Here is a 16194-nt window from a genome sequence, read left to right on the forward strand (position 1 = left end):
GTGTGTAGCTTATAATATGGCCGGGGGGGGGGGGGGGGGGGGGGGCTTTTAATTTTAAATAACTCCATTCTATTTTAAATAAATTTAAACATAAAAAAAATGTAATGATATAGAAGTGAGATGGCCCATAATTTTAAACTCATTCCATGTTATTTTTATTTTAGTTGACATTGTCACCAGTCAATTCAATTCTCATCAGCATACATCATCATCCTCCTCCTCAGTGTTTTGTCTGATTGGCATCTATAAATTCAGATTATGCATGTAATGTAAGAATGAACAAAAACAACTGATGCATTCATCTGTATACAGACAGCTCGTGCTTTACAATAGCAAGTTCTTTATGAAACTTGCTGAACTTCTACAAAAATAGTAAACTTTGTCAGTTTAAAGTGCAGAATCTTACTTTGGCACATGAAATACTAAAAGAACACTAAAAGCCATTTAGTGACATTACCTCTTTCAAAGATGAACAATTAGTCAAGAAAAAAAAAAAAAAAAAAAAAAAAAAATGGAGGAAACAAAAAAAAAATTCTTGAACAAAATGGTCAGAGGCAATACAATAAAAATAAAATAAAATAAAAAGATTTTTTTTAAAATTAGCCTTAAACCAGTCTTTCATATAACAGATATTTCCCACAGGGTTAGGCTCTCCATAACGGTCCATGCCAAATGTGCATATTCTTTCAGTGCGCAGATCCAACTGCAGTTACGATGAACGGAGGAGGTTGCTGAGAACTTTGGGGGAGAAAAGAGTAAATTGTTATCTATAATTACATTTTCTTAAATTCATTTAAATCTTAAACCATACATCATATAAAAATGCTATGCTGGCACTATCATGCTTACCTTGTGGATCAGACTGAGTACCACGGTTTTTGCCACTCTCTGGATCCTCCCCTATAAGAAAAGTTACTTTTTAGCTTATCCCATGAAACAATTGTTTATGGTATTTTGAAAATTCTGTAACAAAAGTTCTCTGTTAACACCATTCACACTTGGACAACACACTGCTAATTGTGATATTAGGCTTTTTCAACATTCTCTCAAACTCAAAAAACTCGACTCTGGTGGGACTCGAACCCACAACCTTTGAATCACTTCTCCAAGTGTAGCTTAGAAGTCCAATGCGCTATCCATTGCGCCACAGAGCCACCTGTTGAGGCCTCGAGGTCTTTTGTAATACAAGCAAAGCAGTTAAACTGCCTGCCACGTCATGCGCCCAACCCCCACTTCCTCTACAAGAGCTGCTGTGTTAGTTGAGCTAAATTAAACCATGTACTGAGGCTACCGAAAGCATTTATTTATAATTGTGGAACAAGATATTAAAAGAAGTCAAATACTTTGAGTAAAAAAAAAAAAAAAAAAAGTTTAACAAGTATAACAGCTTATTTGTGAAGTTTTTTTTTTCCCTTTTCTTTTCGAACTGCTCAGATAAGCAATAAACTTAAATCAAAACCAAGCTAGTGCTCGTATAAGGATTCAGAATCCTTCACTGGATAAGTGTTAAACTCACCTCCTTGTACTTTGAAACACAGTTTCTTTTTCTGATATGCAAAGTAACTCGAGGCGGCACCGAGCAGAGCAACACCCACAGAACTGAGAATGGCAGCCATGGCTCCGCCTGTGGGATAAATTTAAAGGGACAGAACACAAGAAAAGAGAAGGACAAGGGCTAGTTTCAAATTGTTTTAGGAGTACAAAATAAGTGATGCATATTTAACTTTTTTAATGCTACATCAGTTATTAATTGGAGCTTGATGACAAAACTACAGAAACATGGGCATTTAACAGGAGGACAAACAGTAATGGTTTTTGCCACTAGGGGGTGCAACAGGAGTTTCCAATTCTCCACAGAACACTTGGCAAATGTTCCTGTACATAATGTTCTTCAACTAAACATTCGGGATACACAGATTACAGTACGCATTCAAAATCATCCAATTGCTAAATAATAATTTATTTAACTGTACTATGACAGAAAGAGAAAGGTTCATAATACTGTAAGTATGTTGTGCAATTTTGATTAATTACACTAGAAATTTAGTTGCGGAGTTGCTGTAATACCACTGCATCAAGATATACGGTGTAAACATGCTGGGAGTTGCCTGCATACGCCCATTTTGTGTATGCAAACACGCAGACAGGAGTTCACCTGACTAAACAGAGACTTCTAAACTAATTATTGAAGTTAATGTAGTTTCAAATCTAAAGCTATGAAGATTTACCTCCCTAAATCTTAGGCAGCTAGACAAGATAAGAGGCTAACGCTAGCTGGCAGGGCAGTGTTCTTCACACATGCTCAATACATTCTCACCATGCCATTGTTGATGGATTTTACTCAGCGAGATATGCTGACACTGACCAAAAAAAAAAAAACCTGGTCACAGCAGTTGGGCCTGACTACTGTATATATTACCAAACAGAGGGAATTCTCACATTTTACTTGATAAAAAAAAAATAAAAAGGTGAGAGAGAAAATAGAAAAGAAACCAGACACACTTGAGAAAAATGTGAGCCTGAAAAACTACAACGGAACCAATACAAAGAATACTAGTGTTAAAGGCATCTATCATGAGAAACAAACTACCAGCCAACACTGAAATATTCAACAAATTAACAGAAGTACATGCTAACTACCATATTCTTCCAATAAGTTGAATGCCTGCAACAGTGCCATACAAGGGAGAAAAACATTTTCAGTTCCCCAGTAAACCAGTAAGGGGGGGTTCATGTGTGTGTGTGAGTGAGTGTGTGAGTGAGTGAAAAAACAATAGGTCTAAATAACTCCTAACCACTAAAGAACCATTTATGCAATGGAAAGTTTATAGAAAGGTTCTTTATGGAACCAATGATGCCAATAAAATAAAAACTCAATTTTTAAGAGTATCTGCACAAAGACTCTGTCTCTTTTTACCTGAAATATCAAAAGCTATGATGTTAGAACAAGTATCTGGGGTGAAAAACCATTCCTATAGCACATCTACTCTCTTTGAGAATTAGGAAGCATAATCCATACGTGTGCTTAAGGCAAGTTTCAGTTGAGACGCACGTCGCACACAGGCAAATATTTGACAATTTCAATCCTCTGGTACATTTGAGGTCAAGTATATCTAAAACCAAGTTTTAGCCAAGAGAATTGTGCTACAATGTTTCAACCTTAAATGTTCTTTTTTCAAGAAAATAGGTAATAAGATGGCTTCCATGAGTGGAGGAAAAAGAAGAGAAGAAATGGAATGATCAACATGGCCTTGGGGTTAATTCCATAAAACCAGAGATGAGAAACACCTTCTCAGCCCCATGCAAAACCAGTCACTCTGTTAGATCTATTTATTGGCAAAAAAGTGAGTATACCCTGTATCTACAATGTGTCAACACAGCAAGGAAGAAAGAGCAAAAGACCAGAAGTCATAAAGGATGTCCTGAAAAAAAAAAGGAACTCACACCCCTCTTTTTTATCTAAAAATAAACGTACAACTAGTATATTCTACATTTCATAGCCAGAATCATCATTTATTTGTACAACAGATACATTACAAACAACTATTATTGGCTTCCACCTACTGATTTATTACATACACTGCTGTTCAAAAGTTTGAGGTCAGTAAAAGCCATAATATTTAACTTTTCTATGTTAACATTTTAAAATGGAATTTATTCCTGTGTGCAAAGCTGAATGTCCAACAACTATTACTCCAGCATATCAGAATGATTTCTTAAGGAACATGATACTGAAGATCGATGTGGCTCAAGAAACATTTCTTAACACACACTGACCCCAAACTTTTGAATGGTAGTGTATAATCCTTACCAACATAAAAAGAAAACAGTCAAACTAGTCAGCAATAAAATGCAATTCATTCCTTAATGCCAAATTTGCTAGATCAATGTGATTAATTTTTATCACGACCAAATATGCATCTCATCCAAAAAAAAAAAACGAAAAAAACATGAGCACCAAGAGCCCCAGCCTTAAAACCAAGTATAATTTGCAAACCATGTAAACAATGTTTAAAACCATTTCTTCCCAACACAAGCAAAGGAGGTTACTATACAAGACATTTAGAGCTCTGCCTTTTCCTCCGTTACATTCAGAAGTCCCCGAAACTGCTCTAGCAGGGGCTCTACTACTTGTAAAAACTGGGCAATCCAGACATTGAGGCCTTCCGGTATTTTAACGCCTAGCATCTTGATAAGTTGGAGCCACTTCTCGTTTAGATCTGCAACAACAACAGGCAATCGAAGCAGATATTTAGGGCACAGCCACTGGCAGAATGAAATCAGTCAAATCAATCAGTCTTCAGATATACTAAAAGGCACTGTATATGACTATTCACCACCCATTTACAACTCCAACACAGAAGAAAACAATCACCTAGTGGAAAAACCTCAACATGTCCTGCCCACAATAATTGTTTTTGTCTGTTGGACCGCCCTGTCCTTATGCAAGAACTGTGTGACAGTTAGTCATCAGACTAGCACAGTTTCCATGGTCTCGCTCAATATTTAGGCTGAAACATTTTAGCTTTTGTGGTCTCATTTTGTGGACTCATTCTTGATTTAAAATAAATAAATAAATAAATAAATAAATACATAATCTGAAACAGAGCACATGCTAACTCCACTGAGAAAGTCGACATTGGAAAGTAAACAAAGCTTTAGTCAGGACAAACAACTAGAAGTGAAGAAAAGAGAGCATGAAAGAGCTGAAACAAAAACACCACCCAGAGGCACTCAGTCATGTAAAGCGTTTGAGAACAGCTTTATATTTCAGTGGACAATTTATCCTTAGGTAAACTCCATAACAACCTTCATTTTGTGACCGACAGTTTTTCCAAAAAAATACTGATAGATGGAACTTAAGTACTATTTAAATAAAATTTGTGAAAATAATATTTACCTTGAGGTTGTTCAGAGCCACCACCTAATGAGAAAATTACATTCAAATTAACACCCAGATGTAAATGTCTTGTTAAAGCAGATAAATAAATAAATCAATTAAATTAAATTAAATTAAATTAAATTAAATTAAATTAAATTAATCGGAGGGTATATATTTGGCATGAATAAGAAAAATAAATACCGCTTTGATCATCATAACCAGGGTCTGCTGCTCCTCCCCCTTAAACCAAAACCAAAAACCACAGTCAGATTCACTCACAGCACTGATGTAGTAGTATTCGCTAACTCATGGACAATGAAGAACATATTTTAAATTAACATTTTTAAATTTGAAAAATCACTGCAAGTAGTTATTTTTATATAACATTTATTGACAGATTTTTTTTTATACAACTGAATTGGGTAACATCTGTCTATAATTTAACTCTGGATTTGATCCTCTGCTATGAACAGAGATGCAAACTTCAAATCGAAGACAACATACTAAATCAAGTTGAAAAACTGATTTAAAAGATTGTAAACTTGACACAAACCTCCAATTCGGCCTTTATCAGGCACATATTCACCCCCCGCATTCACGTCAAAAAGGTCTTTGTCATCAAAAGATCCACCACCTTAATGAAAAACAAATGCAAAATTTCACAATAGCAGTGCAATACACATAAGAATCTGAGTGGGTCGAGTAATCTTTCAGTCCCTTAGACTTTTTAAAGGGGTCATAAATTGAGAAATCAAATTTTCCTTGAGCTTTTGACATAACAGGTCATCATCGTACTACGAGAATATCCTGTAAGTTTCAGAACTGTTAGTTCAAAAACAGCTTTTATTGAAACCATGCCCAGATTACGACTCGTGGAGTGTGCATCTTTATTACATCATAGAGAGGTGAAAGACCGCCTCTGCAGAAGTCGATCAACACCTACTTCTACATCGTTACCACTGTAGCCCCGCCCACTGATTCAAGCATGAAAAGTAGTAGTAGGTAAATAACAGACATGTTTTATGCACCAAGCGATAAACATGCCTTTGAAAAGTGCAAAATGTTGTGAAGTGCCAGGTTGCGGAAAAACACATTGGATTTGCATATAGAGCCTGAAAAAAACAAACAAACAAAAAAAACAAACAAACGATGCTGTGCCTTCTATATACTTAGCTAATTCTATATGCAAAGATGTTAGCCAATCATAGCAGTGGGCGTTTACACTGAAGTCTCACAGCAGACACGCCCCTTAAAACAGTTCAAATCAGAGGGCTAAAAATCAGGGTAGCAGGAAAAATGCATTATTTCTAAATGACAATTTTTGATGTAAAAAAACCAAAACGAAACAAAACAAAAAAACAAACATTATAAGTGACCTCTTTAAAGTTTTAAAGTTTTTTGATTTACCAAAATTAAATGTAATGAGTTTTTTTTTTATAAACTGCTGCCTCTAGTATATTCCATTATATATTAAAAAAAAAAAAAAAACATCAATAAGCAATTTAACCCCTGATGGACTTCACCGAATTTGAAAATGTGCACATAATCCATAATTGTCATTAAAGACCCCAAAGTCATAATTTCAGTTTGTGACCTTGAGTAAGAAAGTAAATGTGTTCACAAATTACCCAATTCCTAGATAGTAATAAAACATGGCAAACTATATATAGTATGGAATAGGGAGCGAACCACACAGTGTAAATGTGTTTCCATTGGGGTAATTCGTCAACATCTCAAGGAAAACTGTGCTCATCAAGCCACTTCACTTGGACTTTAATATAGAAGATTTATGCATGTTCCCTGGCTGGAGTATGATATTTAATGTTTTACTAGTGTCATACATTATAATAAAACAGTTACATAATTTAATGTGCAGCACTCCAGTTTTCTCTCTCTTAAACAGTAAAATAGACCCCAAGAATCACTATTACTTTTTTGAGATATAAGGGCGGTGCAAGACCCTAAAGGGTGCAAACAAACATGTTGGCAGAAACATACCTGTTCCTCTGTCTCTGGGTGGAACGACAGGTTTTTTGGTCACCTCATCTGTAAAAGTTGAAAGTGTATGTATGTATATTACCACAAAAGAAGATATTTTGAATAATGTTTTTAGTTTTTTTAAGAAAACCTATGGCATGATTTGTTACTCATTGGATTGATAGCACCTTTAAACCAATCATAACAGAAAAAGTATTAGCATTTGTAATAGCTACGAATTTTCAACATCAATCAACATTTATTTTTTGGGATAGGTCACACAAAATTAAATCGAATGATTAGATTCTCTCATGTCACCCTAAACCTAAAGCCTATGCAAAAAAATAACTGTGTTTTGTCCACCTTATCAGTAAAAGTCAAATGGTTCATGTTGTTTTGATGCCCTTTGACTTATCTTTTTTGTGTGTTGAAAGGAGCTCAGAGGTTTGGAATGACATGAGCGTCAAAATAATAATACAAATTTTGGGGTGAACCTTCTCTGTTGTGTTAAAAGCAAAAAACAGTTGTCAGTTATCTGCTGACTATCTATGAATACAGTGCACCTCAAACATAAACTGCAAGCAGGATTGCAATATTTAATTAAATCAATAAATGATACTGAGAAAAAACAGGTTGTAAACAAGACAAAAACTACAAAGAAACTACAAAGTTCTCAAGAGAAAGCAACAAACATTAATTTTTACCTGGACCAAATGCATCGGAGAGATCAAGATCACCTGATAATAATGAAATCATCATGTTAATTTGTTTGCATTATACTAGTAGGTCGATTACTGTACAAAAATAACTAATTTAGAAACATAATTAACCTACAATGACGTGTGTGTGAGTGCACACATGTATATTTTACCTCCAGATGGTTTCTTTTTATCTGCAAATACACAAAAAGGAACAATACATTGTATTAATGCACTCATTTACAAACAAATAATAAATAAACTTAAATGAGCTCATTAAACAAAATTCACTATATGGGTCAGTTAAACAAATACTACTACATAATATGGTAACACTTTAGTTTACAGTGTTCTTGTTACAAACTTTACATGTACTTACTATAGTAACAATAAAGTATGTGTAATTGCATCAACCCTAAACCAAACTATAATCCTAACACTATTAGTACATGTTATTTATTAATATTGCTATAACAAGGACACCTCAGTGGAGCTCAACCTTTTTAACTTCAAGGCTCCACAACAATATTTGAAGAAGAATATTTCTACCTAATAAAATATTTTAAAGCTTGGTATAGCTAGAAAGATGTACAATACTGTATGTAGGGGAGAGCGGGACACAAAGTAACACTTTTTGACTTTTTCAGTTTGTGTAAATTCACTTGGGGTTCAGAGTATTTATTTTTCCCACATTAATTTCCCACATGTCCAGTACAATTATGTGGTTTTGTTTCATTAATACAGTGTATACTTTTTTCTTGATTTACCCCGAAAGAATGGAAGTAAAATGTGACAACATGCCCCATACAACAGCTTAAAATGTTATCTGATCTAATAAAAAATAAATAAATAAATAAATAAAATTTATATATATATATATATATATATATATACACACACACACACGACAAACTAAAATATTTTGTCAATAAAATACAATTATTAACTTTTTCATATAAAATGAGATTTTTTAATAATTAAAAATAAACAATTTTTTGCATTTGACAACAAAAACCGCAAAACACAGCTATACAGCATAGTTCAAAACATAATGAATAATTTCTGAACATTGAATCTCAGCCTTTATTCACCTTTTTCTCATGGTTTATTCAAAGTATAGAATAGAATAGCATAGTTCTAATAGGGGCACATTGTAACGCAGTGTTACAATGAGCCCCACCTGCGCAACTGTGATTTAAACCCGGCTAGTGTCTTCTGCTGGTTAGATCAGCATTAAAGATCTATCTCAACTGTTAAATAACAGATATAAGATTACAATAACATCAGATCGGTCTAGTTTTAAATAAACACACAAAAAAAAAAGAGATGGAAAATTAAGAAAGAAATTTACTTTTGCTATGGTTAAATGATATCTTCCAAAGATTTTATAATTTTGGTGCAATTTTTTTTTTCTTCTCGATATGGTGTTGATATGGCAACTAGTAAATACACTAAGTTTCGTCATGCTGGCATGTGTGGAAAGTTGTAAAGGATTAGTTCACTTTCAAATAAAATTTTCCTGATAATTTACTCACCCCCATGTCATCCAAGATGTTCATGTCTTTCTTTCTTCAGTCGAAAAGAAATTTTTGACTGGTATGTCTGGTATCGTTTAAAGCTGCACTGAAACTGTAATTTTGACCTTCAACCGTCTGGAGTCCATTGAAGTCCACTATAAGGAGAATAATCCTGGAATGTTTATCAAAAACCTGAATTTCTTTTCGACTGAAGAAAGAAGGACATGGACATCTTGGATGACATGGGGGTGAGATAATCAGGAAAATGTTATTTGAAAGTGAACTAATCCTGTAAATCACATGTGTTACAACTAGCCCCTCATTACTTTGTGCACCGCGCTCCCCTATATTCAAAATATCTTGATTTTTAGTTGTTTTAGCTTGTGTTAAATAATATTAAGTCATCTTGAGGCCCACTGTTTGAGAATCACTGTCTTAAAATACTGTGTAATCCATGAACTTTATACATAAATACCCAGCATAATGATTTCTTACCATTTCCTGGTTTGGGGGTAACCACAGCAGGTTTTTTCGGATCTGTGTACAATAAACAATGGTCATTAATAGATATTTTACTTTAAGGTAATTTAATTTCAGTAATTGAAAAGAAATGTCCACACCCCATGGAATGGTGGAATTTGAATTAGCATGACAAAAGGAATTTACTGAATTTAAATTCAAAGAAATTCAACCATCACACAGCAATGGAATTTGAATAATCACATTTTTTCATAAAATATTATTTTTATTCTTTGAGTAATTGTGCCTTTTTATTCCCCAATATGTAAAATGCAGTTTTTCAGACATATTTCACTCAAGTTAAAAATTTCAAATCCCCAAAGGTGGTGTTCATTTTTGTAATGCAGAACCACAAAATATTGATAAAGTTGCCAAACAAACACACATTGATAAATTATTAGTCAATAATCAATATGGTGATCATCATACATTCAGTAGGTTAACTTTATTAAAAACTAATGCAACATTAAATAATAATGAATAATAATAATAACATTAGTTAACTTCCAGTACAAAAATATTTTTAACCATGTCCTTAAAAATATATAGTAAATAGCCCACTCAGTCTTACCTAAATCGAAGGCATCTAACAGATCTAAATCTAGAAGAGCAAGACAAAACTATATATTAGGTGAAACTCATGTTAAATAAGTCACTCTACATATGCTGCAATGTGCCTAAAACAGTCCATATGACTATATCATAATATGCTCAAACATTTCAATTTTTCAAAAAAAAAAAAAAAAAAAAAAATTACTTATTACCTGGATTTGAGTTTTTTGGTGGGGCTGGTTTCACCGTTGGCTTTGCAGGAGCTTAAGATCATAATATTGTTAATTGTTTGAAAATACAATATAAATGACATAACAGAATAGTTAACACATAAACAAGGATGGGAATATGATATTCCACTTTTGATTTAAAAAAAAAAAAAAAAAAAAAAAAAAAAAAAAAAAAAATCACTTTATACAGGGCTTGACAGTAAAGACTGCTGATGGGCCGGGGCGTGCACACTGGTAGGTGTCAGTATACGTAAGTGTAACATTGACCAGCACAAGATAAACCAAAACTTAAAACAGTTGAGGAAGAACCAAGGGTGGTGTATTTGCTATTCGTTTGTGAGTTAGACAGTAGCAAAAACAAAAACAAGTAATTAGAGTCTGATATTGATCTAAATACATATAGATAGGCTTATAATTTAATATGTGGTTAGTGGTTCATCTATATGGCTTTAATACTTGACAATACATTTTATGGAATTATCTATTAAGAAATAAAATTATTGTTTTACAGTATTAACATGCATTCCTTCTGGAGATGCCTGAACATTTGTTAAAGTATTTGACTTGCTGTAGGCACGTAATAATAGACATCCAGTAGGGCTGCACGATACTGGGAAAATATGCCATATTTCTTGCGATATAACATTTCCCTAGCGAAATGCAATTTTCATTAGCTATTTAATCTAATTAATCTTAAATAATTAAATAATTTTATCTAATTAAATCTAATTCAGGCAAAAAACAAAAAACAAAAAAATTGTCAAGGTGCAAAGTATAGTCATATCAACTTAAATCTTAACATCAAGATTTTTATTTTTGTTATTTTAATTTATCTACAAACAATGGGACAAATACAATAGGATAAAGTCAGAAACAATACAGAAACTGAATGATCAAATGTAAATCTAAAACACTGCATAGTCTTCACATGAATTAAATATACATTGATTCATAATAAAGCTGCAAACGTTATTCAGTCAAGTGCAGTGAGTGAATTTCTCTTTATCTTTTGTTGTTTGACAGACAGCAGCAGGTTTACTGTATTAGGCTACTGTTCATTTAAAGGCCCACTGAAGACTATTGGAACACGCAGCATTATTCAGTCAGTGTTGACGTAATTTCAACAAACAGGAAGACAGGGCAATATATCCCCTGCCCCGCCCCCTTTTTTAAATAGCCAATAGCGTTTTATGTATGTTACAGCTCGGCCAGAGCCATTAGACTAGATTAGATCAGAACCTCAGTTTCCTTCTAATCTCTAACTGTTTCTACTCCTAATGTCCTTTATATCGCTTACATACAGCATTCTGAGCAAAATTCAAATGAGTCCGATACCTTTTGTGGTCTGTGCCAACTCGCGCATACAATCCGCTCTGTGCTCTCGTGTCTCTGGACCAGAGCAGACTGCTCACATTACAGCGGTTCATGTGACACTAGCGCGAAACGGACTTCATTCGCATCAACGGAAAGCATATTTACACTGTCTGAATCAATCCCTATTCTCTATATAGTGCACTATGTGCCATTCACCATTTAGAAACTAGTAAATGTGAGCAAATGACCGATTTCAGCTGAGGCTTCAGCATCTGTAAGAGTGTAGGAGGGGGCGGGACTTCAGATTCTAGAGAGCATTTGATTGGACCAAAGATTTGATGAGAAACTGAAGTGCAATGTTATGTCATGAAAATCCGTGATCCATTTTAGCGAAAGTGAGAGACTAAGTTTTGAATGCTTATATCTCCTAAATGTGAATTTTGTCATTGTTTTGGTACACAAAACAATGAAGGCAACCTGAAGGCTAACATTTATACTAAAAGCTAAATAAGTTAAATTTTGATATGGGGACTTTAAGACCTAATGCACGGCCACAGAGAGTCGGCTTGTGCGCGGGCTTCGGTGTGTGTGTCAGACGAGACAGCAGACAGTACGAGACCACAAGGAGTTGTTTTCCGCAACTTATTGGAGTTAATAACTCTTTTTAACATCACGTAAGTAACAGTCGCGTGCCCAGTCTATTTACCGCTACCTAAAACTTTTTTTAGTAGCTTATTAAAATCATTCATATAGCCTATCACATGCCGTTGCGATGTGCATATCACGATATGTACATTTGTGGTCTATCTATATATAGTGCAGCCCTATCCAGTTTAATATAGTATCAAAAGACCTACATTACTCTTCATTGTGAAGAGCCAGTGTCAAGGCACAGGACACTTCTGAATGGTTGATTTTCATAATGCATTTTTTCTCTAATTCTAGTTTGCAATGAAATACCCTATCGATAGGGCTGAGACAATACATCAATTCAAAGAATTGCATCAATGCAAAGAATCTGAGTGAATCTGGTGCCATTTTTCAAGTACACCTGTCTGATTGGAGCAGTGCGACACGTGCAATCTGAGCCCTGTATATATTATAATTATTTAACATAAAAAAAATAGACAAACATAAAAAGGGCAGTAAATATAGAGTGCTCTTTACTTACGCTTATCATCATCATCAAAAAGGGCATCAGAGAGGTCCAATTCTGCAAGAAAAACAGTTGTTATTTTAATAATTTGTTCAAACTGAAAACCATCTCTAGAGGTTTTAGGGCCAGTTTAAGCCCATTCAAAACTCAAGTTTAAAATCTAATATTTTAACTGAAACTAAAATGTGCATAGAAAACTGTCCTAATGCTGCAAATAAACTTGCCAATAGAGGATACATCCAGCTAATAGAACTCATTTGATTCACTAAGGCAATGTATATTATATCTCAGCAATAGACAGTCACTCCAAATACAGCAAAACAGTCATTAAAATAACTGCCTATAAATGCCTAATGAAATTTCAGAAAGAGTTCATTAGCTTTTCAGATTGTTAAATTTGATCAAATGGAAACCAATTAGCCAGATTCGAGTTGACTTATGCAATTTACATGACAGCTCCACATCTCAGTACAAAACCCAAATTAATGATGCACATCAAACTCAAGTCAAGCAACTCAAATTAGTTAAGGTAATTGTTTTGTTTTTATGAAACCATTTCCAAACATAAAGACTATTAGCACTGCAGGAAGTCATTTTAAAGTGTTTCAAGTTAGTAACAAGACAGCCGTCATATTACAGAAAGTATCTAATGCCTTTCCTCCAGCAAAATTACTCTTGTATGACCCACAAATAGGAAGACTCAAAAAACTAAAACCATCTGTGTGTGAGAAAAAGAAATCACCAACTAAAAATAAACCAGTCTCGTTCCTAGAGGGTAGGAACGTTGGGTAAGGCGTTGACTGAGCTAAATGATTGGAATTTGACAGTTCTCTTTGACATAATAACCCCACCCAATTATATACTGTATTGTATTCTATAAACTATTGTGTGTTGTACTGGATTCACATTGTGACCAAACCCTCCCACCTCTTAGGATGGCATACACAGCAAAACTAAACATCAATTTTTGTATATGAAAAAGGATGTACACTACACAACACGTGATGGTGAGCTCGCGTGTGTGTCTGCCACATGAAAAACCCTAGCAGAAGCCGCATCCTGTGCCTTATGTTGCCAAGGCGATGTATTGTTTTTATTATGGTCTTTGCATAACCCATGATGATGACTGGTGGTTGAGTCAGAACTCAAACCAGAGCGATCCTTTCATCTGAGTAGATGTTCATGCATTTTTGAATGCAAACTACATTTAGAGTTCAGGAAAGTGAAGATACAGGCAAACTTGAGTTATGCTGGTATTAGATATATGACATTTATTTTAATTTGTGCATGTCTGATTTTCCTTATGATGTTCTTCTGGTACTTGTCATGCTGATCTCGGAGTATTTGACTATTAAAACCAGATAGGTGAAATTAATATTAGATCATTCCAATCTAGATAAAGGAGTGTGCCTGTGGATTAATGGGTTCAATGAAGCAACAATACCACAGGAAGTGTGGGTCAACATCATGGGATCAAGTATATTTAGAACACTGTGTTCAAGGCAACTTGACTGCTGAAAATGTAGTTCAGAGCAAAATTTGCTGTGGTTGAAGAGTTTCTTTTCTTTTTTTTTTTTTTCTCAGTGACCTTCAAAGTCTAACTACCAGGAGATGTTATGAGTTGCTACTGGCTTGCAGCTATAGGAGAGGTCACCAAAAAACATGAAGAGTGGTTTTAAGTGGTTCTTTTTATCTTTTATCATTAGCAATGTCAAGAATACAATTATTGCCATTCATAAGCCTGCAAAAAAACATTAAACATGGAACTGCATTACATGGCACCTATGAATCTGCCAGTATCAAGCCCTGTTAATTTAAGATTTACTGTATTTAAAGTTTAAACAGAAGACTTAAATTACATTACGGTGTACTTTCCATAAGGTTTGTTTTATTATTTTTGTTATAATTGAAAGGGTTATTTTTTTGCTGCTCTGTGACGAACAATTACAGTCATACAATTCAAATTAACATGTAAACTCTGTTTTTCCATTGCGTTTGCCGCTAAATTCATTGACTTAAATACAACTGAAGTTGGGAATAAGGAATTAAAATTAGTAAAACCAATCTCAGCTTCTGTAGCTCGGCTTAATTTTAGCTTTTGTAAGTACTTTTAAAAGTATTCTGTGATCTTAGCAGGCTAGCTTCGTCCTCTTGCCATTTTTCCCCATAAGCTGGTGAGTCATGCTACTTTTATGTAGGAAAAATTCACCATGTACCAACTTCTTGGCACTTCAAAAACATTCTCGTATGGCATCAGTGTAAATAACTGCGTAGACAACTACTTTTAACTCTACTTCGCTTCAACTTCAATTCAAGAAAGATTTAAACAAGCGACGACGTCGTTTATATTCAGCAGGACGTGTAAGCAGAGGCAAAAAGTGACGACTCTGTTCCCGTTGTTATTTTAGGGATGATACAGCATACGTCCCGGTGCAAGAAATGTTACGAGCGCTGTTACCAAAACAAAATGTCAACAGTTTAGACAGGAAACCATACCTTGTGCTCTTGTTGCCGCAAGACTTGCCAGAATAAGTAAAATCCACGTGTATGAAGTCATGTTGCTGTGTAAAGATGTAGCCTAAGATTAAAAGGAACCTCGTACAATGTTTTAATTCTCAAACATACGACCGCTTTACAAGCCTTGAAACGTACTAAACCTACAAGTTCTGGAAAGGAACGCTAAGGAGTAACAAGTTACCCACCCCTCTGAGTGATCCAAGCGTAAACCAATTGCTATTCTACAGTGCAGCTGTCTATGTAGTCTAATTAGAGAGATAATTCTAAACAGAGTGCAGGAAGAAGACGCGCCTCGACACGCCCTACCTGAGCTGGTTTGAGCGCGTGAGTCCTGGCTTTTGTACAAAGTATCACGGCCAGAACAGTCTTTATTATGGAACATTTGGAATATAGAATTTTTGTTTCGCATATGCGTAGTAGGGGCCTGGGATATTGTTGTTTTTATAAGCAAATGAATAAAAACTTGGGGTAAAAAACAATTTGTAAAACAATTTGCGAAATTGTTACAAATTTATGGTTTCTGCCACAGAATTGAACACAAGCATTTAGGCTACCTACAATAGGCTTTTTAAGTTTTATTTATTGCTCAAAAATCATTGGAAGGGCACGTGCCTCAGTTTGGGTGTGCTTCCAATTTAATTCATTTTCAGCATGACGCTCTCTTGTACAGAAAATAGACTGCTTACGCCATCTAGTGTTAATCGAAGGCGCTGCAACAACAAACGCGTAGGCAGATCTACAGCATGAATTAAGTATAATGACAAATATTTCATCCTCTGAGAATCACCCTTATCAGATACATAACCTCAGTAGTGCAGTTGGGAATAAAGTT

The 16194-nt window shown here is 34.6% G+C and overlaps 1 protein-coding gene and 1 non-coding gene across 3 annotated transcripts; both read right to left on the reverse strand.

Moving 5' to 3' along the window:
* Positions 1-131: 131 nt before the first annotated feature.
* cd99 (CD99 molecule) lies at positions 132-15674 on the reverse strand. Of its 2 annotated transcripts, XM_048196954.1 has the most exons (15): positions 15548-15665; positions 15342-15406; positions 12861-12902; positions 10358-10408; positions 10165-10194; positions 9570-9611; positions 7731-7751; positions 7564-7596; positions 6881-6928; positions 5436-5516; positions 5084-5122; positions 4901-4924; positions 1517-1624; positions 850-900; positions 132-738 (listed from the first exon to the last, which is right to left on the reverse strand). In XM_048196954.1, exons 2-15 carry the CDS (start codon positions 15400-15402, stop codon positions 710-712), a joined length of 660 nt encoding a protein of 219 aa, XP_048052911.1. In that variant the 5' UTR covers positions 15403-15406; positions 15548-15665; the 3' UTR covers positions 132-709. The 2 variants fall into 2 exon arrangements, with proteins under 2 accessions (XP_048052911.1, XP_048052912.1); XM_048196955.1 differs by lacking the exons at positions 132-738; positions 850-900; positions 1517-1624 and adding an exon at positions 3489-4220 and having other exon boundaries at positions 15548-15674.
* On the reverse strand, positions 1063-1154 carry trnar-ucu. The gene is given in 2 exon segments: positions 1063-1098; positions 1118-1154. It is a non-coding gene; the product is annotated as a tRNA-Arg (tRNA).
* Positions 15675-16194: the final 520 nt, after the last annotated feature.

The sequence above is a fragment of the Megalobrama amblycephala genome, linkage group LG7 (genome assembly GCF_018812025.1).
Source record: "Megalobrama amblycephala isolate DHTTF-2021 linkage group LG7, ASM1881202v1, whole genome shotgun sequence".
Lineage (NCBI taxonomy): Eukaryota > Metazoa > Chordata > Actinopteri > Cypriniformes > Xenocyprididae > Megalobrama > Megalobrama amblycephala.